Genomic DNA, 23,689 nt, shown 5'->3' with positions numbered 1-23,689 from the left:
ACAACCGCTCTGTGGCTCTGTGATCTGTAAGGACCTTTCCAACACAACCGCTCTGTGCTTCTGTGATCTGTAAGGACCCTTCCAACACAACCGCTCTGTGGCTCTGTGATCTGCAAGGACCTTTCCAACACAACAGTTCTGTGCTTCTGTGATCTGTAAGGACCCTTCCAACCAATCTGTGGTTCTGTGATCTGTCAGACCCTTCCAACACAACGAGTCTGTGGTTCTGTGATCTGTCAGGACCCTTCCAACACAACGAGTCTGTGGTTCTTTGATCTGCAAGGACCCTTCCAACACAACCATTCAGTCGTTCTGTGACCTGTCAGGACCCTTCCAACCCAACCATTCAGTGGTTCTGTGATCTGTAAGGACCTTTCCAACACAACCGCTCGGTGCTTCTGTGATCTGCAAGGACCTTTCCAACACAACCGCTCTGTGGCTCTGTGATCTGTAAGGACCTTTCCAACACAACCACTCTGTGCTTCTGTGATCTGTAAGGACCTTTCCAACACAACCGCTCTGTGATCTGTAAGGAACTTTCCAACACAACCGCTCTGTGCTTCTGTGATCTGTAAGGACCTTTCCAACACAACCGCTCTGTGGCTCTGTGATCTGTAAGGACCTTTCCAACACAACCGCTCTGTGCTTCTGTGATCTGTAAGGACCTTTCCAACACAACCGCTCTGTGGCTCTGTGATCTGTAAGGACCTTTCCAACACAACCGCTCTGTGCTTTTGTGATCTGTAAGGACCTTTCCAACACAACCGCTCTGTGATCTGTAAGGACCTTTCCAACACAACCGCTCTGTGCTTCTGTGATCTGTAAGGACCTTTCCAACACAACCGCTCTGTGATCTGTAAGGACCTTTCCAACACAACCGCTCTGTGTCTCTGTGATCTGTAAGGACCTTTCCAACCCAACCGCTCTGTGTCTCTGTGATCTGTAAGGACCTTTCCAACACAACCGCTCTGTGTCTCTGTGATCTGTAAGGACCTTTCCAACCCAACCGCTCTGTGGCTCTGTGATCTGTAAGGACCCTTCCAACCAATCTGTGGTTCTGTGATCTGTCAGACCCTTCCAACACAACGAGTCTGTGGTTCTGTGATCTGTCAGGATCCTTCCAGCACAACGAGTCTGTGGTTCTGTGATCTGTCAGACCCTTCCAGCACAACGAGTCTGTGGTTCTTTGATCTGCAAGGACCTTTCCAACACAACCATTCAGTCGTTCTGTGACCTGTCAGGACCCTTCCAACCCAACCATTCAGTGGTTCTGTGATCTGTAAGGACCTTTCCAACACAACCAATCTGTGCTTCTGTGATCTGTAAGGACCTTTCCAACACAACCGCTCTGTGCTTCTGTGATCTGTAAGGACCTTTCCAACACAACTGCTCTGTGCTTCTGTGATCTGTAAGGACCCTTCCAACACAACCGCTCTGTGCTTCTGTGATCTGTAAAGACCCTTCCAACACAACCCAACCATTTTGTGCTTCTGTGATCTGCAAGGACCTTTCCAACACAACCAATCTGTGGTTCTGTGATTTCTAAGAACCTTTCCATCCCAACCGTTCTGTGCTTCTACGATCTGTAAGGACCCTTCCAACACAACCAATCTGTGGTTCTTTGATCTGCAAGGACCCTTCCAATACAACCAATCTGGGCTTCTGTGATCTGTAAGGACCCTTCCAACACAACCATTCTGTGCCTCAGTGATCTGTAAGGACCTTTCCAACAGTTCTGTGCTACTGTGATCGTTCAGGACCCTTCCAACACACCCATTCAGTCGTTCTGTGATCTGTAAGGACCCTTCCAACACAACCATCCTGTGGTTCTGTGACCTGTAAGGACCTTTCCAACACAACCTCCCTGTGGCTCTGTGATTTGTAAGGACACTTCCAACACAACCCAACCATTCAGTGCTTCTGTGATCTGTAAGGACCCTTCCAACCAATCTGTGGTTCTGTGATCTGTCAGGACCCTTCCAACACAACGAGTCTGTGGTTCTGTGATCTGTAAGGACCCTTCCAACACAACCATTCTGTGTTTCTGTGATCTGTAAGGACCCTTCCAACACAACCCAACCATTCAGTGCTTCTGTGATCTGTAAGGACCCTTCCAACACAACCATCCAGTGGTTCTGTGACCTGTAAGGACTCTTCCAACCCAACCGTTCTGTGTTTCTGTGATCTGTAAGGACCCTTCCAACACAACCAATCTGTCGTTCTGTGATCTGTCAGGACCCTTCCAACCCCACCATTCAGTGGTGCTGTAGTCTAGAAGGTCCATTCCATGACTCTACAATCTTCAAGGACCCTTCCAATCCAACCCTGCCTTGGCTCTATCATCTTGAAGGACCAGGCCAACCCATCATTCTGTTATCTATGATCTGTAAGGACCCTTCCAACCCAACCATTCCATACTTCTGTGATCTTCAAGGACCTTTCCAACCCAACCATCCCATGACTCTATGACTTTCGAGGACCCTTCCAACCCAACCATCCCATGGCTCGATGATCTTCAAGGACCCTTCCAACCCAACACTTTCCATGGCTCTATGCCCTTCAAGGACCCTTCCAACCCAACCCTACCATCTCACATCTCTCTGCCCTTCAAGGACCCTTCCAACCCAACCTTCCCATGGCTTGATGATCTTCAAGGACCCTCCCATCCCAACCACCCATCATTCTATGATCTATATGGTTCATCCCATGGCTCTGTGACCTTCGAGGACCTTTCCAACCCAACCAGCCCATGACTCTATGACTTTCGAGGACCCTTCCAACCCAACCATCCCATGGCTCTATGATCTTCAAGGACCTTTCCAACCCAACCACCTATCCTGCTATGATCTGTAAGGTCCATCCCATGGCTCTATAACCTTTAAGGACCCTTCTATGCAACCCTTCGCGGCTCTGTGATCTTCGAGGACCCTTCCAACCCAACCACCCATCATTCTATGATCTGTATGGTTCATCTCATGGCTCTGTGACCTTCAAGGACCTTGCCAATGCAACCATCCCACGGCTCTACAACCTTTGAGGACCCTTCCAACCCAAACACCCATCATTCTATGATCTATATGGTTTATCCCATGGCTCTGTGACCTTCAATGACCTTGCCAACGCAACCATCCCATGGCTCTGTGACCTTCAAGGACCCTTCCAACCCAACCATCCCATGGCTCTGTGGCCTTCAAGGACCTTGCAGACACAACTATCACATGGCTCTACAACCTTCGAGGACCCTTCCGAACCAACCATCCCATGGCTCAATGATCTTCAAGGACCCTTCCATCCCAACCACCTATCCTTCTATGAACTGTAAGGTCCATCCCATGGCTCTATAACCTTTAAGGACCCTTCAATGCAACCCTTACCTTGTTCTATGACCTTTGAGGACCCTTCCAACCCAACCATTCCATACTTCTGTGATCTTCAAGGACCCTGCCATCCCAATCATCCCATGACTCTACGACCTCCGAGGACCCTTCCAACCCAACCATCCCATGACTCTATGACTTTCGAGGACCCTTCCAACCCAACCATCCCATGGCTCTATGATCTTCAAGGACCTTTCTACCCCAACCACCTATCCTTCTATGAACTGTAAGGTCCATCCCATGGCTCTATAACCTTTAAGGACCCTTCAATGCAACCCTTACCTTGTTCTATGACCTTTGAGGACCCTTCCAACCCAACCATTCCATACTTCTGTGATCTTCAAGGACCCTGCCATCCCAATCATCCCATGACTCTACGACCTCCGAGGACCCTTCCAACCCAACCATCCCATGACTCTATGACTTTCGAGGACCCTTCCAACCCAACCATCCCATGGCTCTATGATCTTCAAGGACCTTTCTACCCCAACCACCTATCCTTCTATGAACTGTAAGGTCCATCCCATGGCTCTATAACCTTTAAGGACCCTTCAATGCAACCCTTACCTTGTTCTATGACCTTTGAGGACCCTTCCAACCCAACCATTCCATACTTCTGTGATCTTCAAGGACCCTGCCATCCCAATCATCCCATGACTCTACGACCTCCGAGGACCCTTCCAACCCAACCATCCCATGACTCTACAACCTCCGAGGACCCTTCCAACCCACCCATCCCATGACTCTATGACTTTCGAGGACCCTTCCAACCCACCCATCCCATCGTTCTATGATCTGTACATTTCATCTCATGGCTCTGTGACCTTTGAGGACCTTGCCAACACAACCATCCCATGGCTCTACAACCTCCGAGGACCCTTCCAACTGAACCATCCCATGGCTCGATGATCTTCAAGGACCTTTCCAACCCAACCACGCATCATTCCATAATCAATAAGGGCCATTCCATGGCTTTATGACATTTAAGGACCCTTCCACCTCAACTATTCATGGGTCTATGATCTTCAAGGACCCTTCCAACCCAACCACCTATCCTTCTATGATCTGTAAGGTCCATCCCATGGCTCTATGACCTTTAAGGACCCTTCAATGCAACCCTTACCTTGTTCTATGACCTTTGAGGACCCTTCCAACCCAACCATTCCATACTTCTGTGATCTTCAAGGACCCTGCCATCCCAATCATCCCATGACTCTACGACCTCCGAGGACCCTTCCAACCCACCCATCCCACAACTCTACAACCTTCGAGGACCCTTCCAACCCACCCATCCCATGACTCTATGATTTTCGAGGACCCTTCCAACCCAACCACCCATTGTTCTATGATCTGTATGGTTCATCTCATGGCTCTGTGACCTTCAAGGACCTTGCAAATGCAACCATCCCATGGCTCTACGACCTTCGAGGACCCTTCCAACCCACCCATCCCACGACTCTATGACTTCTAGGACCCTTCCAACCCAACCATCCCATGGCTCTACAACTTTCGAGGACCCTTCCAACCCAACCACCCATTGTTCTACGATCTGTATGGTTCATCTCATGGCTCTGTGACCTTCAAGGACCCTTCCAACCCAACCAACCCACAACTCTACAACCTTCAAGGACCCTTCCAACCCAACCATCCCATGACTCCGTGACTTTCAAGGACCCTTCCAACCCACCCATTCCATGGCTCTACAATCTTTGAGGACCCTTCCAACCCACCCATCCCAAGACTCTACGACCTCCGAGGACCCTTCCAACCCAACCATCCCATGACTCTACAACCTTCAAGGACCCTTCCAACCCACCCATCCCATGACTCTATGACTTTCAAGGACCCTTCCAACCCAACCACCCATCGTTCTATGATCTGTATGGCTCATCTCATGGCTCTGTGACCTTCAAGGACCTTGCCAACGCAACCATCCCATGGCTCTACGACCTTTGAGGACCCTTCCAACCCACCCATCCCACGACTCTACAACCTTCGAGGACCCTTCCAACCCAACCATCCCATGGCTCTGTGACCTTCAAGGACCTTGCCAACACAACCATCCCATGGCTCTACAACCTTCGAGGACCCTTCCAAACCAACCATCTCACGGCTCGATGATCTTCAAGGACCCTTCCATCCCAACCACCCATCATTCTATGATCTATATGGTTCATCCAATGGCTCTACAACCTTCAAGGACCCTTCCAACCGAACCATCCCATGACTCTATGACTTTCGAGGACCCTTCCAAACCAACCCTTCCCCGGCTCCATGATCTTCGAGGACCCTTCCAACCCACCCATCCCACAACTCTACAACCTTCAAGGACCCTTCCAACCCACCCATCCCATGGCTCTACAACTTTCGAGGACCCTTCCAACCCAACCACCCATTGTTCTACGATCTGTATGGTTCATCTCATGGCTCTGTGACCTTCAAGGACCCTTCCAACCCACCCATCCCACGACTCTACAACCTCCAAGGACCCTTCCAACCCAACCAACCCACAACTCTACAACCTTCAAGGACCCTTCCAACCCAACCATCCCATGACTCCATGACTTTCAAGGACCCTTCCAACCCACCCATTCCATGGCTCTACAATCTTTGAGGACCCTTCCAACCCACCCATCCCAAGACTCTACGACCTCCGAGGACCCTTCCAACCCAACCATCCCATGACTCTACAACCTTCGAGGACCCTTCCAACCCACCCATCCCATGACTCTACGACTTTCGAGGACCCTTCCAACCCAACCACCCATTGTTCTATGATCTGTATGGTTCATCTCATGGCTCTGTGACCTTCAAGGACCTTGCAAATGCAACCATCCCATGGCTCTACAACCTTCGAGGACCCTTCCAAACCAACCATCTCACGGCTCGATGATCTTCAAGGACCCTTCCATCCCAACCACCTATCCTTCTATGATCTATATGGTTCATCCCATGGCTCTGTGACCTTCAAGGACCCTTCCAACCCACCCATCCCACGACTCTACAACCTTCGAGGACCCTCCCATCCCACCCCACCCCACATTTCCACGATTCCCAGCCTGCTTCCAGCACAGCACAGGACCTCCTCCCCCCCGACCCCCCCCCCCCCCCCCCCCCCCCACCCTGAGCCCCCCACGGCGCCGCCCTTTACCTGCTGGTACCGCAGCATCCCCTCCTGCTCCTGCTGCATCCTCCACAGCTCCGTCTCATCCGGTTCGTATCCACCGGGCACCACGTAGTCGGGCGGCCGATCGGTGCTGCACATCTCACAGCCCGGCCGCGTGGGTTTGTTGATGAAGGTGCATTTGGGACACGACCAACCCGCCTGCATTGTAGAGAGAAGGATGGAGGATCGGGGATAGGAAACGTCAACCCGGGGCCGGGAGAAGCAATGCAACACCGGCAGCCATCCGTGGGTCGCACCCCGGGGATATAAGGGGGATGTGGGGCCACGTACCGGCACCGGTGAGGGCAGAGATGTGGCGGCGGGTGCTGTTTGGGGGTTGAAAGCGTCGCTGATCTGCATGGTGTCCAGGTGGTGGCTGATGGCACCCAGGTCCATCTGCCGGTGGGCTGCGGGAGGAACGAGCTCGTTAATGCACCGGGACGGGGTAATGAGATGGAAGGGATGAGCACCCGGAGGTCAGCACGCAATCTGTGCTTCTTTGATCTGCAAGGACCTTTCCAACCCAATCCAGTCTGCGGTTATTCAATGATTAAGGACCCAAACAACCCAACCTACTCTGGGGATCTTTGATATGCAAGGACCTTTCCAACCCAATCCAGTCTGTGGTTATTCAATGATTAAGGACCCAACCTACTCTGGGGATCTTTGATCTGCAAGGACCTTTCGAAGCCAATCCATTCTGTGCTCCTTTGAGCTTTAAGGACCTTTCCAACCCAATCCAGTCTGTGGTTATTCAATGATTAAGGACCCAACCTACTATGGGGATCTTTGATCTTTAAGGACCTTTCAACGCCAATCCATTCTGTGCTGCTTTGATCTGCAAGGACCCAACCAACCCAATCCAGTCGGCGGTTATTCAATGATTAAGGACCCAACCAACCCAACCTACTCTGGGGATCTTTGATCTTTAAGGACCTCTCAAAGCCAATCCATTCTGTGCTCCTTTGAGCTTTAAGGACCTTTCCAACCCAATCCAGTCTGTGGTTATTCAATGATTAAGGACCCAACCTACTCTGGGGATCTTTGATCTTTAAGGACCTTTCAATGCCAATCCATTCTGTGCATCTTTGATCTGCAAGGACCTTTCCAACCCAATCCAGTCTGTGGTTATTCAATGATTAAGAACCCAACCAACGCAACCTACTCTGGGGATCTTTGATCTGCAAGGACCTTTCCAACCCAATCCAGTCTGTGGTTATTCAATGATTAAGGACCCAACCAACCCAACCTACTCTGGGGATCTTTGATCTGCAAGGACCCTTCAAAGCCAATCCATTCTGTGCTCCTTTGAGCTTTAAGGACCTTTCCAACCCAATCCAGTCTGTGGTTATTCAATGATTAAGGACCCAACCTACTATGGGGATCTTTGATCTTTAAGGACCCTTCAAAGCCAATCAATTCTGTGCTTCTTTGATCTGCAAGGACCTCTCCAACCCAATCCAGTCTGCGGTTATTCAATGATTAAGGACCCAAACAACCCAACCTACTCTGGGGATCTTGAATCTGCAAGGACCCTTCAAAGCCAATCCATTCTGTGCTCCTTTGAGCTTTAAGGACCTTTCCAACCCAATCCAGTCTGTGGTTATTCAATGATTAAGGACCCAAACAACCCAACCTACACTGTGCTTCTTTGATCTGCAAGGACCTTTCAAAGCCAATCCATTCTGTGCTTCTTTGATCTTCCAGGACCTTTCTAATCCAGTTCATTCTGTGCTTCTTTAAGGACCTTCCCAACCCAACCATTCACTGCTTCTTTGATCTTTAAGGATCTTTCCAACCCGACCATTCTCTGCTTCTTTGATCTTTACGGACCCTTCCAACTCAACCAGTCTGTGATTCTTTCATCTTTAAGGACCCAACCAACCCAACCTACTCTGCAGATCGTTGATCTTTAAGGACCTTTCCAATCCAATTCATTCGGGGCTTCTTTAAGGACCTTTCCAAACCAACCATTCTGTGCTTCTTTGGTCTTTAAGGACCCTTCCAATCTAGTTCATACTGTGAGTCTTTGATCTTTAAGGACCCTTCCATGCAAACTATCCTTCCAATCCCTTCCAACCCAACCATCCAAAGGCTCTGTAATCTTTAAGGACCCTTCCATCCCAACCATCCCATGGTTCTGTGATCTTTAAGGACCCTTCCAACCCAACCATCCAATGGTTATATGATCTTGAAGGACCCTTCCAACCCAACAATCCTTTCAGTCCCTTTCAACCCAATCCATTCTGTGGTTCTGTGATCTGTAAGGACCCTTCCAGCCCAACCATCCCATGGCTCTGTGGTCTTTAAGGACCCTTCCAACCCAACAATTCATTGTTCTGTGATCTTTAAGGACCCTTCCAACCCAACCATCCCACGGTTCTATAATCTTTAAGGACCCTTCCATCCCAACCATCCTTCCAGCCCCTTCCATCCCAACTATCCCATGGTTCTGCGCCCTTTAAGGACCCTTCCAACCCAACCATCCCATGGCTCTATGATCTGTAAGGACCCTTCCAACCCAACAATTCCATTGCTCTTTGATCTGTAAGGACCCTCCCAACCCAACCATCCCATGGGTCTATAATCTTTAAGGACCCTTCCATCCCAACCATCTTTCCAGTCCCTTCAGCCCAACCACCCTATAGTTCTGCGTCCTTTAAGGACCCTTCCAACCCAACAATTCCATTGCTCTTCGATCTTTATGGACCCTTCCAACCCAACCATCCCACGGTTCTGTGATCTTGAAGGACCCTCCCAACCCAACCATCCCACGGTTCTGTGATCTTTAAGGATCCTTCCAACCCAACCACCCCACCCTTCTCCCACATCACAACCCTTTCACCTCCACCACCCGCATCGCTGCCTTCCATCGCACCTTTCCTACCCGCCGCGCCGGGCACCGTGCCGTACTTCCTCCTCTCCTCCCCTCCATCCCCGATGGCATCGATGGAGGCGAGGAGGAGCTGGGCCTGATCCTCGTCGTAACGCTGCCTCGTCAGCTCGGCTCTGTTGGCCGACAGCAGGTAGAGGAAGGCCGGGTCCCCGTCGCGCCGGACGCCGTAGGACCACACCGTGCGCTCATCCACGCAAAGGCACTGCCCGATGATCCAGCGCTGAACCAGGGGGTGGAACCCGTAGTCCTGGAACACCTGCGGGGGGTTGGGGGGGCGAAGAAGGTCAGTTCTGGGGGGGTCATGGGGAGATTTTGGCTCAGAGATGTTTGGGAGGTGAAGGTACTCAGTTCCAGGGGGGGTCATGGGGAGATTTTGGTTCAGAGGTGGTGGGGAGGCGAAGAAGGTCAGTAATAAGGGGGGGTCGTGGGGAGATTTTGACTCAGAGATGGTTGGGAGGCGAAGAAGAAGCTCAGTTCTGGGGGGGGGCATGGGGAGATTTTGGCTTAGAGGTGGCGGGGAGGTGAAGAAGCTCAGTAATAAGGGGGGGGTCATGGGGAGATTTTGGCTCAGAAATGGTTGGGAGGCGAAGAAGCTCAGTTCTGGGGGGGGGGTCATGGGGAGATTTTGGCTCAGAGATGGAGGGGCAGTGAAGAAGCTCAGTTCTGGGGGGGTCGTGGGGAGATTTTGGCTCAGAAATGGTTGGGAGGCCAAGATACTCAGTTTTGGGGGGGGTCATGTGGACATTTTGACTCAGAGATGGTTGGGGGGGCGAAGAAGCTCAGTAATAAGGGGGGTCGTGGGGAGATTTTGGCTCAGAGATGGTTGGGAGGTGAAGAAGGTCAGTAATAAGGGGGGGTCATGGGGAGATTTTGGCTCAGAGGTGGTGGGGAGGCGAAGAAGGTCAGTTCTAGGGGGGGGTCGTGGGGAGATTTTGGCTCAGAGATGTTTGGGAGGTGAAGAAGGTCAGTTTTAGGGGGGGTCATGGGGAGATTTTGGCTCAGAGATACGGTTGGGGGGTGAAGAAGATCAGTTTTGGGGGGGGTCGAGGGGAAATTTTGGCTCAGAGGTGGTCGCGTGGTGAAGAAGCTCAGTTATGGGGGGGGGTCGTGGGGAGATTTTGGCTCAGAGATGGTTTGGAGGTGAAGATACTCAGTTTTGGGGGGGGTCGTGGGGAGATTTTAGCTCAGAGGTGGTTGGAAGGTGAAGAAGCTCAGTAATAAGGGGGGGCGTGGGGAGATTTTGGCTCAGAGATGGTTGGGAGGCGAAGAAGATCAGTTCTGGGGGGGGGTCATGGGGAGATTTTGGCTCAGAGATGGAGGGGCAGTGAAGAAGCTCAGTTCTGGGGGGGTCGTGGGGAGATTTTGGCTCAGAAATGGTTGGGAGGCCAAGATAGTCAGTTTTGGGGGGGGTCATGTGGACATTTTGGCTCAGAGATGGTTGGGGGGCGAAGAAGCTCAGTAATAAGGGGGGTCGTGGGGAGATTTTGGTTCAGAGATGGCTGAAGATACTCAGTTTTGGGGGGTCGTGGGGAGATTTTGGTTCAGAGATGGCTGAAGATACTCAGTTCTGGGGGGGGTTGTGGGGAGATTTTGGCTCAGAGATGGTTGGGGGGTGAAGATTCTCAGTTTTGGGGGGTGTCATGGGGAGATTTTGGCTCAGAGGTGGTGGGGAGGCGAAGAAGGTCAGTTCTAGGGGGGGGTCGTGGGGAGACTTTGGCTCAGAGATGTTTGGGAGGTGAAGATACTCAGTTCCAGGGGGGGTCATGGGGAGATTTTGGCTCAGAGATGGATGGGCGGTGAAGAAGGTCAGTAATAAGGGGGGTCGTGGGGAGATTTTGGTTGAGAGATGGCTGAAGATACTCAGTTCTGGGGGGGTCATGGGGACATTTTGGCTCAGAAATGGTTGAGGGGCGAAGATTCTCAGTTTTGGGGGGTGTCATGGGGAGATTTTGGCTCAGAGGTGGTGGGGAGGCGAAGAAGGTCAGTTCTGGGGGGGTCGGGGGGAGATATTGGCTCAGAGATGTTTGGGAGGTGAAGATACTCAGTTCCAGGGGGGGTCATGGGGAGATTTTGGCTCAGAGATGGTGGGGAAGCGAAGAAGGTCAGTAATAATGGGGGGTCGTGGGGAGATTTTGGCTCAGAGATGGTTGGGGGGTGAAGAAACTCAGTTTTGGGGGGGTTGTGGGGAGATTTTGGTTCAGAGATGGCTGAAGATACTCAGTTTTGGGGGGGGTCGTGGGGAGATTTTGGCTCAGAGATGGTTGGGTGGTGAAGCAGCTCAGTAATAAGGGGGGTCGTGGGGAGATTTTGGCTCAGAGATGGTTTAGAGGTGAAGATACTCAGTTTTGGGGGGGGTTGTGGGGAGATTTTAGCTCAGAGGTGGTTGGAAGTTGAAGAAGCTCAGTAATAAGGGGGGGTGTGGGGAGATTTTGGCTCAGAGATGGTTGGGAGGCGAAGAAGGTCAGTTCTGGGGGGGTCGGGGGGAGATTTTGGCTCAGAGATGTTTGGGAGGTGAAGATACTCAGTTCCAGGGGGAGTCGTGGGGAGATTTTGGCTCAGAGATGGGTGGGTGGTGAAGAAAGTCAGTTTTGGGGGGGTCATGGGGAGATTTTGGCTCAGAGATATGGTTGGGAGGTGAAGATACTCAGTTTTGGGGGGGGGGTCATGGGGAGATTTTGGCTCAGAGATGGAGGGACACTGAAGAAGCTCAGTTCTGGGGGGGTCGTGGGGAGATTTTGGCTCAGAGATGGTTGGGTGGTGAAGAAACTCAGTTTTAGGGGGGGTCATGGGGAGATTTTGGCTCAGAGATACGGTTGGGGGGCGAAGAAGATCAGTTTTGGGGGGGGTCGAGGGGAAATTTTGGCTCAGAGGTGGTCGCGTGGTGAAGAAGCTCAGTTATGGGGGGGGGTTGTGGGGAGATTTTAGCTCAGAGGTGGTTGGAAGGTGAAGAAGCTCAGTAATAAGGGGGGGCGTGGGGAGATTTTGGCTCAGAGATGGTTGGGAGGCAAAGAAGATCAGTTCTGGGGGGGGGGGTCGTGGGGAGATTTTGGTTCAGAGATGGTTGGGAGGTGAAGAAGCTCAGTAATACGGGGGGGTTGTGGGGAGATTTTGGCTCAGAGATGGTTGGATGGTGAAGAAGAAGCTCAGTTCTGGGGGGGTCGTGGGGAGATTTTGGTTCAGAGATGGCTGAAGATACACAGTTTTGGGGGCATCGTGGGGAGATTTTGGCTTGGAGATGTTTGGGTGGTGAAGAAACTCAGTAATAAGGGGGGGTCGTGGGGAGATTTTGGCTCAGAGATGGTTTGGAGGTGAAGATACTCAGTTTTGGGGGGGGTTGTGGGGAGATTTTGGCTCAGAGGTGGTTGGAAGGTGAAGAAGCTCAGTAATAAGGGGGGTGTGTGGGGAGATTTTGGCTCAGAGATGGTTGGGAGGCGAAGATACTCAGTTCCAGGGGGGGTCATGGGGATATTTTGGCTCAGAGATGGTTGGGGGGTGAAGATACTCAGTTTTGGGGGGGTTGTGGGGAGATTGTGGCTCAGAAATGGCTGAAGATACTCAGTTCTGGAGGGGGTCGTGGGGAGATTTTGGCTCAGAGGTGATGGGGAGGTGAAGAAGGTCAGTAATAAGGGGGGGTCGTGGGGAGATTTTGGCTCAGAGATGGTTGGGAGGGGGAGGAAGAGGAGGGGGCAGCGTGGCTCATATTGGAGGAGGGCACTGAGGGCATCATCAGTGAGATGGCAGCCATTTGGGAGGCAGTGCTGATCGGATTGGAGAATCATAGAAGCATTGAATGGCGTGGGTTGGAAGGGTCCTTACAGGTCATAGAGACAAGGAATGGTTGGGTTGGAAGGGTCCTTACAGATCACAGAGACAAGGAATGGTTGGGTTGGAAGGGTCCTTACAGGTCATAGAGACAAGGAATGGTTGGGTTGGAAGGGTCCTGAAAGATCAGAGAGCCATGGAATGGTTTGGTTGGAAGGGTCCTTACAGATCACACAGACATGGAATGGTTGGGTTGGAAGGGTCCTTACAGATCACAGAGACAAGGAATGGTTGGGTTGGAAGGGTCCTTAAAGGTCATAGAGCCATGGAATGGTTGAAAGGGTCCTGAAAGATGATAGAGCCATGGAATGGCTGGATTGGAAGGGTCCTTAAAGATCACAGACCCATGCAATGATTGGGTCGGAAGGGTCCATAAAGCCTAGAGAACTATGGAATGGTTGGGTTGGAAGAATCCTTACAGATCATAGAGACATAGAATGGTAGGGCTGGGTTGGAAGGGTCCTTAAAGATCATAAAGGGATCGAATTGTTGGGTTGGAAGGGTCCTTAAAGATGATAAAGCCATGGATTGGTTGGGTTGGAAGGGTCCTTAAAGATCACAGAACCATGGCATGAATGGGTTGGAAGGGCCCTTAATGATCACGGAGATGTAGACAGGTAGGGCTGGCTTGGAAGAGTCCTTACAGATCATTGAGAAATGGAATGGGAGTGTTGGAAGGGTCCTTAAAGATCATAAAGGGATGGAATGGTTGGGTTGGAAGGGTCCTTAAAGATGATAAAGCCATGGATTGGTTGGGTTGGAAGGGTCCTTAAAGATCATTGAGCCATGGAATGGTTGGGTTGGAAGGGTCCTTAAAGATGATAAAGCCATGGATTGGTTGGGTTGGAAGGGTCCTTAAAGATCATAAAGCCATGGATTGGTTGGGTTGCAACGATCCTTAATGATCACGGAACCACAGATGGTTGGCTTGGGTTGAAAGAGACCCCAAATCCCCCCAGCCCACCCCCCACTGCAGTGTCCTCAGTTCCCCCCCCCACATCTCACACTGCCCACAGCCCCATCCACAGCCTGGAGCCCCTCCAGCCATGGGGCACCCCGAGCTGTCCCTACGCCCCACACAAAACCCCTCCCCACTTCCCCTTCAGCCACTCAGCAGCCACTTCCCCCCCCACCCCCCATCCCTGACAACCCCCCCCCAGCAGCTCTGCACACAGCACAGCCCTACAGACAGCAGGAAACCACCGCGTTTCCGCACAGCACCGCAGCTCCCAACGCACCCAAAGCTTCAGCTCCGGGGTTCCCACGCAGCAGTGCTTACTGGAGGAAGACGGGACCTGAGAGCAAATAACTCCCGTGGGGGGCTGGGGGATGACACCACTGCGTGCACTGCAGGGAGATACAGGCTGCATCCCTCTCATCTGCCGGCCGGGCCAGAAGATGGGAACAAAAGGAGTTCCTGCTGAGAGCCCAAAGCCAGAAGGAGCTGACTGCACCCCCTGGCACTCAGCAAAGAGTTTGTGCTGCCACTGGAAAAGGGTCAAAGTCATCGTCAACTCAACAACAACCCCTGATGGGCCTTCCAACCCAACCATCCCATGGCTCTGTGACCTTCCAGGACCCTTCCAACCCAACCATCCCATGGCTCTGTGACCTTCCAGGACCCTTCCAACCCAACCATCCCATGGCTCTATGATCTGTAAGGACCCTTCCAACCCAACCATCCCATGGCTCCATGATCTTCCAGGATCCTTCCAATCCAACCATCTCATGGCTCTGTGATCTTCCAGGACCCTTCCAACCCAATCATCCCATGGCTCTATGATCTTCAAGCACCCTTCCAACCCATCCCACTCCATGGCTCTATGATCTGTAAGGACCCTTCCATCCCAACCATCCCATGGTTCTATGATCTTCCAGGACTGTTCCAACCCAACCATCTCATGGCTCTGTGACCTTTTAGGACCCTTCCAACCCAACCATCCCATGGCTCTATGATCTTCAAGGACCCTTCCAACCCATCCCATGGCTCTATGCCCTTAAAGACCCTTCTAACCCAAACATCCTAAATCTCTATGACCTTTAAGGACCCTTCCAACCCAACCATCCCATGGCTTTATGATCTTCCAGGACCCTTCCAACGCATCCCACTCCATCACTCCATGACCTTTAAGGACCCTTCCAACCCAACCATCCCATGGCTCTGTGACCTTTTAGGACCCTTCCAATCCCCCCCTCCCAGGGATCTATGATCTTCAAGGACCCTTTCAACCCATCCCATGGCTCTATGCCATTAAAGATCCTTCTAACCCAACCATCCCATGGCTCTATGGTCTTCAAGGACCCTTCCAACGCATCCCGCTCCAAGGCTCCATGACCTTTAAGGACCCTTCCAACCCAACCACCCCAGGGCTCTATGATCTTCCAGGACCCTTCCAATCCCCCCCTCCCAGGGATCTATGATCTCCACTGCAAACCAACGTCTGAGCTACGAACCCCGCTGGACCCATGGTGGTGAATCTCCCTCTCTTGCTTTCTACAAACACCTCTTGCTTTTATTTCCTATCTCTTTTCTACCACCTTCTCTTCCCTCCTTCCCCTTTTCTTTCCTTCTTCTCCTCCCCCTCCCCTCCTCTTCTCTCCTTTCCCTCCCCTCCCTTCTTCTCCCCCTTCTCCTTCCCTTTCCCTTCTCCTTCCCTTTCCCTTCTCCTTCCCTTTCCCTTCCATTTTCCTTTCCTTTCCTTTCCTTTCCTTTCCTTTCCTTTCCTTTCCTTTCCTTTCCTTTCCTTTCCTTTCCTTTCCTTTCCTTTCCTTTCCTTTCCTTTCCTTTCCTTTCCTTTCCTTTCCTTTCCTTTCCTTTCCTTTCCTTTCCTTTCCTTTCCTTTCCTTTTTCTTTCCTTTTCCTTTCCTTTCCCTTCCCGTCCCCTCCCCCTCTCCTTTCCCTCCCCTCCTCCCCTTCATCATTCCCTTCCCTTCCCTTCCCTTCCCTTCCCTTCCCTTCCCTTCCCTTCCCTTCCCTTCCCTTCCCTTCCCTTCCCTTCCCTTCCCTTCCCTTCCCTTCCCTTCCCTTCCCCTTTCATTCCTTTTCCTTTCCTTGTCCTTCCCTTTCCCTCCTCTCCCTCCCCTCACCTTCCCTCCCTTCCCCTCCTTTGCTCTCCTCCTGCCCCCTCCACCTTCCCTTTCCCTTCTCTTCCTCTTTCCTTCCCCTTTCCTTTCCCTTCCTTCCTCTCTGTCCCCTCCCTTCCTCTCCTCCTCTCCCCCTTGTCCTTCCCTTTCCCTTCCCTTTTCCTTCCCTTCCCCTTTCCCTCCCTTCCTCTCCGTCCCCTCCCCCTTCTCCTTCCCTTTCCCTTCCCTTTTCCTTCCCTTCCCCTTTCCCTCCCTTCCTCTCCGTCCCCTCCCCCTTCTCCTTCCCTTTCCCTTTCCTTTGCTTCTCCTTCCCTTCCCCTTCCCCATCCCTCCTCTTTTCTCCTCTCCTTTCCCTCTCCTCCCTTCCTCACTCCTCCCCTCCCTTTCTCACTCCTCTCCTCCCCCTTCTCCTTCCCTTTCCCTTTCCTTTGCTTCTCCTTCCCTTCCCCTTCCCCATCCCTCCTCTTTTCTCCTCTCCTTTCCCTCCCCTCCCTTCCTCACTCCTCCCCTCCCCTTCCCCTCTCCCTTCCCTCTCCCTTCCCTTCCCCATCGCCGTAATCAATCAGGATTCATAATAAACTCCTCAGACCAACATTTCACCCATCGTGTCCTCATCTCACCATCGGGTCTACACATATCAAGAAGAACCTCCTGTCCCTCCTACAGATTGCAGTGAGGTGCCCAGGGCCGTGGTTTAGCAGTGCCTTCTTGGAGGTAGGGCAGTACGGTTGCGTTGTTGGTGATCTTGAAGGTCTTTTCCAACCTGAGCGATTGTATGGCTCTGTGATTCTACGACCCTATAAAGGGCTGCGGGGAAGAGGGACGATGAGGGGACATCGCAGTGTGATGGTGGTGGCCCTTTCTGCACTGCTTTATTTCCTACCTGCAGATGGCACTGAGCTGAGCGGTGCGGTCGGTGCAGGAGGGGGGAAGGGAACCATCCGGAGGGACGTGGACAGGCTGAGAAGGGGGCCCATGAGAACCTAATGAGGACCTTTCCAACCCAACCCAACCATTCCACGGCTCTGTGATCTTCAAGGACCCTTCCAACCCAACCCAACCATGCCATGGTCTGTGATCTTCCAGGACCCTTCCAACCCAACCATTCTATGGCTCTATGATCTTCAAGGACCCTTCTAACCCAACCATTCCGTGGTTCTGTGACCTTCAAGGACCCTTCCAACCCAACCCAACCATTATGTGATCTTTAAGGACCCTTCCAACCCAACCCAACCATTCTGTGGTTCTGTGATCTTTAAGGACCCTTCCAACCCAACCCAACCCAACCCAACCCAACCATTCTGTGGTTCTGTGATCTTCAAGGGCCCTTCCAACCCAACCCAACCATTCCACGGCTCTGTGATCTGGAAGGACCCTTCCAACCTAATCCAACCATTCTGTGGTTCTGTGATCTTCAAGGACCCTTGTAACCCAACCATTCTATGGCTCTATGATCTTCAAGGACCCTTCTAACACAAACATTCCGTGGTTCTGTGATCTTCAAGGACCCTTGTAACCCAACCATTCCATGGTTCTGTGATCTGGAAGGACCCTTCCAACCCAACCCAACCATGCCATGGTCTGTGATCTTCAAGGACCCTTCCAACCCAACCCAACCATTCCGTGGTTCTGTGATCTTTAAGGACCCTTCCAACCCAACCCAACCCAACCCAACCATTCCGTGGTTCTGTGATCTTCAAGGACCCTTCCAACCCAACCCAACCCAACACTTCCATGGCTCTGTGATCTTTAAGGACCCTTCCAACCAAACCCAATTCAACCATTCCGTGGTTCTGTGATCTTCAAGGGCCCTTCCAACTCAACCCAACCATTCCACGGCTCTGTGATCTACAAGGACCCTTCCAACCCAACCCAACCATGCCATGGTCTGTGATCTTCAAGGACCCTTCCAACCCAACCATTCTATGGCTCCATGATCTTCAAGGACCCTTCTAACCCAACCATTCCGTGGTTCTGTGATCTTCAAGGACCCTTCCAACCCAACCCAACCATTCTGTGATCTTTAAGGACCCTTCCAACCCAACCCAATCCAACCATTCTGTGGTTCTGTGATCTTTAAGGACCCTTCCAACCCAACCCAACCCAACCCAACCATTCTGTGGTTCTGTGATCTTCAAGGACCCTTCCAACCCAACCCAACCCAACACTTCCATGGCTCTGTGATCTTTAAGGACCCTTCCAACCAAACCCAATTCAACCATTCCGTGGTTCTGTGATCTTCAAGGGCCCTTCCAACTCAACCCAACCATTCCATGGCTCTGTGATCTTCAAGGACCCTTCCAACCCAACCCAACCATTCCACGGCTCTGTGATCTTCAAGGACCCTTCCAACCCAACCATTCTATGGCTGTATGATCTTCAAGGACCCTTCTAACCCAACCATTCTGTGGTTCTGTGATCTTTAAGGACCCTTCCAACCCAACCATTCCGTGGTTCTGTGATCTTCAAGGACCTTTCCAACCCAACCCAATCCAACCATTCTGTGGTTCTGTGATCTTTAAGGACCCTACTAACCCAACCCAACGCAACCCAACCCAACCCAACCCAACCCAACCATTCCGTGGTTCTGTGATCTTTAAGGACCCTTCCAACCCAACCCAACCCAACCCAACCATTCTGTGGTTCTGTGATCTTTAAGGACCCTTCCAACCCAACCCAACCCAACCCAACCATTCCATGGCTCTGAGACCTTTTCACTCAGCGGGTGGCGATTCACAGGCACAGGTGGCCCAAAGAGGCTGTGGATTCCCCATCCCAACCCAACTATTCCATGGCTTTATGATCTTCAAGGACCCTTCCAACACAACCCAACCCAACCCAACCTAGTGGATGGTGACCCTGCACACAGCAGGGAGGTTGGAACTCACTATGGTCCTTTCCAATCCAGGCCATGCTAGGATTCCATGATCCTCTGATCTTAAAGGACCTTTCCAACCCAGGCCATGCTAGGATTCCGTGATCCTATGATCTTTGAGGACCTTTCCAACCCAGGCTATGCTCTGATTCTATGATCTTAAAGGACTTTTCCAACCCAGGCCATGCTAGAATTCCATGATCTTCGAGGGTCTTCCCAACCCAGGCTATGCTATGACTCCATGATTCTATGATCTTAAAGGACCTTTCCAACCCAGGCCATGCTAGGATTCCATGATTCTATGATCTTAAAGGACCTTTCCAACCCAGGCCATGCTAGGATTCCATGATCTTAAAGGACCTTTCCAACCCAGGCCATGCTGGGATTGTATGATCTTGGAGGACCTTTCCAACCGAGGCCATGCTATGATTCCATGATTCTATGATCTTAAGGGACCTTTCCAACCCAGGCCATGCTGGGATTGTATGATCTTGGAGGACCTTTCCAACCCAGGCCATGCTATGATTCCATGATTCTATGACCTTAAGGGACCTTTCCAACCCAGGCCATGCTATGATTCCATGACTGTATGATCTTTGAGGACCTTTCCAACCCAGGCCATGTTAGGATTCCATGATCCTATGATCTTAAAGGACCTTTCCAACCCAGGCCATGTTAGGATTCCAGGACTGTATGATCTTCAAGGACCTTTCCAACCCAGGCCATGCTATGATTCCTTGATTCCATGATCTTTGAGGACCTTTCCAACTCACACCATGCTATGGTTCTATGATTTTATGATCTTGGAGGACCTTTCCAACCCAGGCCATGCTAGGATTCCATGATTCCATGACCTTATGGGACCTTTCCAACCCAGGCCATGCTATGATTCCATGATGCTAGCATCTTAAAGGACCTTTCCAACCCAGGCCATGCTGGGATTGTATGATCTTGGAGGACCTTTCCAACCCAGGCCATGCTATGATTCCATGATCCTATGATCTTAAGGGACCTTTCCAACCCAGGCCATGCTAGGATTCCATGACTGTATGATCTTTGAGGACCTTTCCAACCCAGGCCATGCTAGGATTCCATGATTCCATGATCTTAAAGGACCTTTCCAACCCAGGCCATGCTATGATTCTATGATTTTATGATCATTGAGGACCTTTCCAACCCACACCATGCTATGATTCCATGACTGTATTATCTTGGAGGACCTTTCCAACCCAGGCCATGCTAGGATTCCATGATCCCATTATCTTTGAAGACCTTTCCAACCCATCCAAAAATCTTCAGTGCCATCAACAGACGGAACCAGCGCCAATTCCTGCTGGGCTCGCGGGACACCACACGGTGATGGCAGTGGCCATTGCTGATAACAGGACTGGAACCCTGAGACCCCCCCTCTGTGTGCCACACGGCAGTGAGAGCTGGCAGAGCCGTACCTGCTGCTTCAGTGCCGCGATGGTGGTGTGGGGCTGCACCAGGAGAGTGATGCTGGCCGACGAGGTCGCGTCCTCCACGCCAACGTTCATGCTGAGGCACAGAGGGAGAGGTGGTTTGGGATGGAGTGGAGAGGCAATGCCCTTCCAACCCAATGCAACCCAACCGTTCCACGGCTCTGTGATCTGGAAGGACCCTTCCAACCCAACCCAACCCAACCCTTCCATGGCTCTGTGATCATTAAGGACCCCTCCAACCCAACCATTCCATGGCTCTGTGACCGTTAAGGACCCATCCAACCCAACCATTCCATGGCTCTGTGATCTTTAAGGACCCTTCCAACCCAACCATTCCATGGCTCTGTGATCTGGAAGGACCCATCCAACCCAATCCAACCGTTCTATGGCTCTGTGATCTGGAAGGACCCATCCAACCCAACCATTCCATGGCTCTGTGATCTGGAAGGACCCTTCCAATCCAACCCAACCATTCCAGGGCTCTGTGATCTGTAAGGACCCTTCCAACCCAACCCAACCCAACCCAACCATTCCAGGGCTCTGTGATCTGTAAGGACCCTTCCAACCCAATGCAACCCAACCATTCCATGGCTCTGTGATCCGGAAGGACCCTTCCAACCCAACCCAACCATTCAATGGTTCTGTGAACATTAAGGACCCATCCAACCCAACCCAACCATTCCACGGCTCTGTGATCTGTAAGGATCCTTCCAACCCAACCCAACCCTTCCATGGTTCTGTGATCTGGAAGGACCCTTCCAACCCAACTCAACCATTCCATGGCTCTGTGATCTGGAAGGACCCTTCCAACCCAACCATTCCATGGCTCTGTGATCATTAAGGGCCCATCCAACCCAACTCAATCATTCCATGGCTCTGTGATCTGTAAGGACCCTTACAACCCAATCCAACCCAACCCATTCCATGTCTCTGTGACCTTTCAGGACTCTTCCAAGCCAACCATTCCCTGGCTTTGTCATCCTTAAGGACCCTTCCAACCCACTATCACTCCACAACAGCAGCACACTGCTACACATACCCCAAGTGCTGCTCATCTCCTGCCCGCTCTGTTTGTCTCCCCATTGGTTGTGAGCCCCAATTCCATCCAGTTTGGCTCTGGCTTTGCGCCCCCCACTCCCCCCACCTTGCCCCCAGTGCCTCCCCACCCCCGTAGTGACAAATCTCTTTCTTCCCTCCAACCTCAACCTGCCCTCCCCCATTCCAGAAGCGCTGCCCTCGCGCCGTCACCGCAGCTCCAGGTTAAAAACCCTTCTCTGCCCCACGAGCTCCGTTAGGAATGGACCGCTGGTGACCCCCCAAAGCCTGGGAGGGGACACCGGGGCAGAGCAGCTCACCAGATTTCATCCTCGGGGTAATTGGACTCCTTCAGCAGGATGCTCAGCGTGGCTTGCTGCCGGGCCAGGGCCACGGCGCAGCGCGTGGCCGCCTCCTCATCACCGTGCTGGATGGCCAAGGCCAGCTGCAGCGCCAGGTCCTCTGCATGGGGGGAAGGGGAGCCCTGAGGCCGCTGCCAAACTGCAGGTACCCCGCGGGCTCCAGCTTTCTGTGCAGCTCAGAGCCACAATCCCAGATCTGTAGGGTTGGAGGGGACCTCTGGATGGTCTCGTTGGCCTTCTCGGCCACCAGGGCACAGTGATGGCTCGTGGGCAGCTGTTGGCCGACCTCTGGGCAACTGTTGGCCAACTGTTGGGTGACCGTTGGCCAACCATTCCCCTCCCTCACCCTGCTGGCCACGCTCTGGGCAATGCACCCCAGGTCCCACCGGCCTTCTTGGCCACCAGGGCACAGTGTTGGCTCGTGGGCAGCTGTTGGTCGATCTCTGGTCAACCACTGGTCAACTGCTGGCCAACTACTGGTGAACTACTGGTCAACCATTGGGCAACCATTGATCAGGTGTTGGCCAACTGTTGGGTGACCAATGGCCAACCAGACTCCTCCCTCACCTCACCCTGCTGGCCATGCTCTGGCAGTGCGCCCCACGGTCCTGTTGGTCTTTTGGGATATCAGGGCACAGTCATGGTTTGTGGTCAGCCATGGATCAACTGTTGGTCAACCACTGGTGAACCACTGGTCAACTGTTGGCCAACCACAGGTCAACTGTTGGGCAACCATAGGTCAACTGTTGGCCAACCACTGGTCAACTGTTGGCCAACCATAAGTCAACTGTTGGCCAACCACTGGTCAACTGTTGGCCGACCATACGTCAACTGTTGGCCAACCACAGGTCAACCGTTGGCCAACCACAAGTCAACTGTTGGCCAACCACTGGTCAACTGTTGGTCAACCACTGGTCAACTGTTGGTCAACCATAAGTCAACTGTTGGCCAACCACTGGTCAACTGTTGGCCAATCATAAGTCAACTGTTGGCCAACCACTGGTCAACCGTTGGCCAACTACAAGTCAACTGTTGGTCAACCACTGGTCAACTGTTGGTCAACCATAAGTCAACTGTTGGCCAACCACTGGTCAACTGTTGGTCAACCACAGGTCAACTGTTGGCCAACCAGGCCCCCCATTGGCCTTCATGTCCACCAAGGCACAGCGCTGGCTCACGGTCAGCCATCACTCACTCAACAGCCCCAGCACACAGTTGGGCCACACCGCCCCCACCTGGGGTCGGGCAAAGCTGCCACCCCCCTCAGGCCCAGGCCCAGAATAGGGTGCAGTGGGCAGGCAGCCCCACAGCGGGGCCTGCAGGTGGGAATGCAGCAGAGCTCACTGACCTTTGTTGGAAAGCTCTGCAGCCAAAGCATCCTCTGCATCCCGATCCGCAGCGCCGGCTCCGGCCGTCGTCACCGGGGATGAAGTGTGGGACGTCGGCACAGCGCTGCCTGAGGAGGCTGAGGGAAGAGGAGGGACCGCATCAGAGCTGGGACGACGTGGAGGTGGGATGGGACAGGGAGGGGACAGCGCAGGGAAGGGCTGAGGGAGCAGAGACGGGGTGGTGTACAGAGGGGAGGACACGGAGGTGGGATGGGACGGTG

At 52.4% G+C, this 23,689-nt stretch overlaps 1 protein-coding gene across 5 annotated transcripts in view; it reads right to left on the bottom strand.

The window, feature by feature from the left end:
- LOC101751687 (putative uncharacterized protein FLJ22184-like) overlaps nt 1–23,689 on the bottom strand; it is a 54,810-nt gene that overhangs the window by 12,081 nt on the left and 19,040 nt on the right. For all 5 annotated transcript variants that reach the window (XM_040696158.2, XM_040696153.2, XM_040696154.2 and 2 more), the window contains exons 3-8: nt 23,429–23,545; nt 22,039–22,180; nt 20,669–20,759; nt 9,422–9,695; nt 6,835–6,950; nt 6,529–6,702 (exon numbers count right to left, since the gene is read on the bottom strand). In XM_040696158.2, the coding sequence (XP_040552092.1) occupies nt 6,529–6,702; nt 6,835–6,950; nt 9,422–9,695; nt 20,669–20,759; nt 22,039–22,180; nt 23,429–23,545 (914 nt within the window). The remainder of the gene's footprint in view (nt 1–6,528; nt 6,703–6,834; nt 6,951–9,421; nt 9,696–20,668; nt 20,760–22,038; nt 22,181–23,428; nt 23,546–23,689) is intronic.

Source organism: Gallus gallus, chromosome 2 (assembly GCF_016699485.2).
Source record: "Gallus gallus isolate bGalGal1 chromosome 2, bGalGal1.mat.broiler.GRCg7b, whole genome shotgun sequence".
Classification (NCBI taxonomy): domain Eukaryota; kingdom Metazoa; phylum Chordata; class Aves; order Galliformes; family Phasianidae; genus Gallus; species Gallus gallus.
Note: the sequence above shows the minus strand (reverse complement) of the source record. Positions and strands in the feature narration are given on the sequence as shown.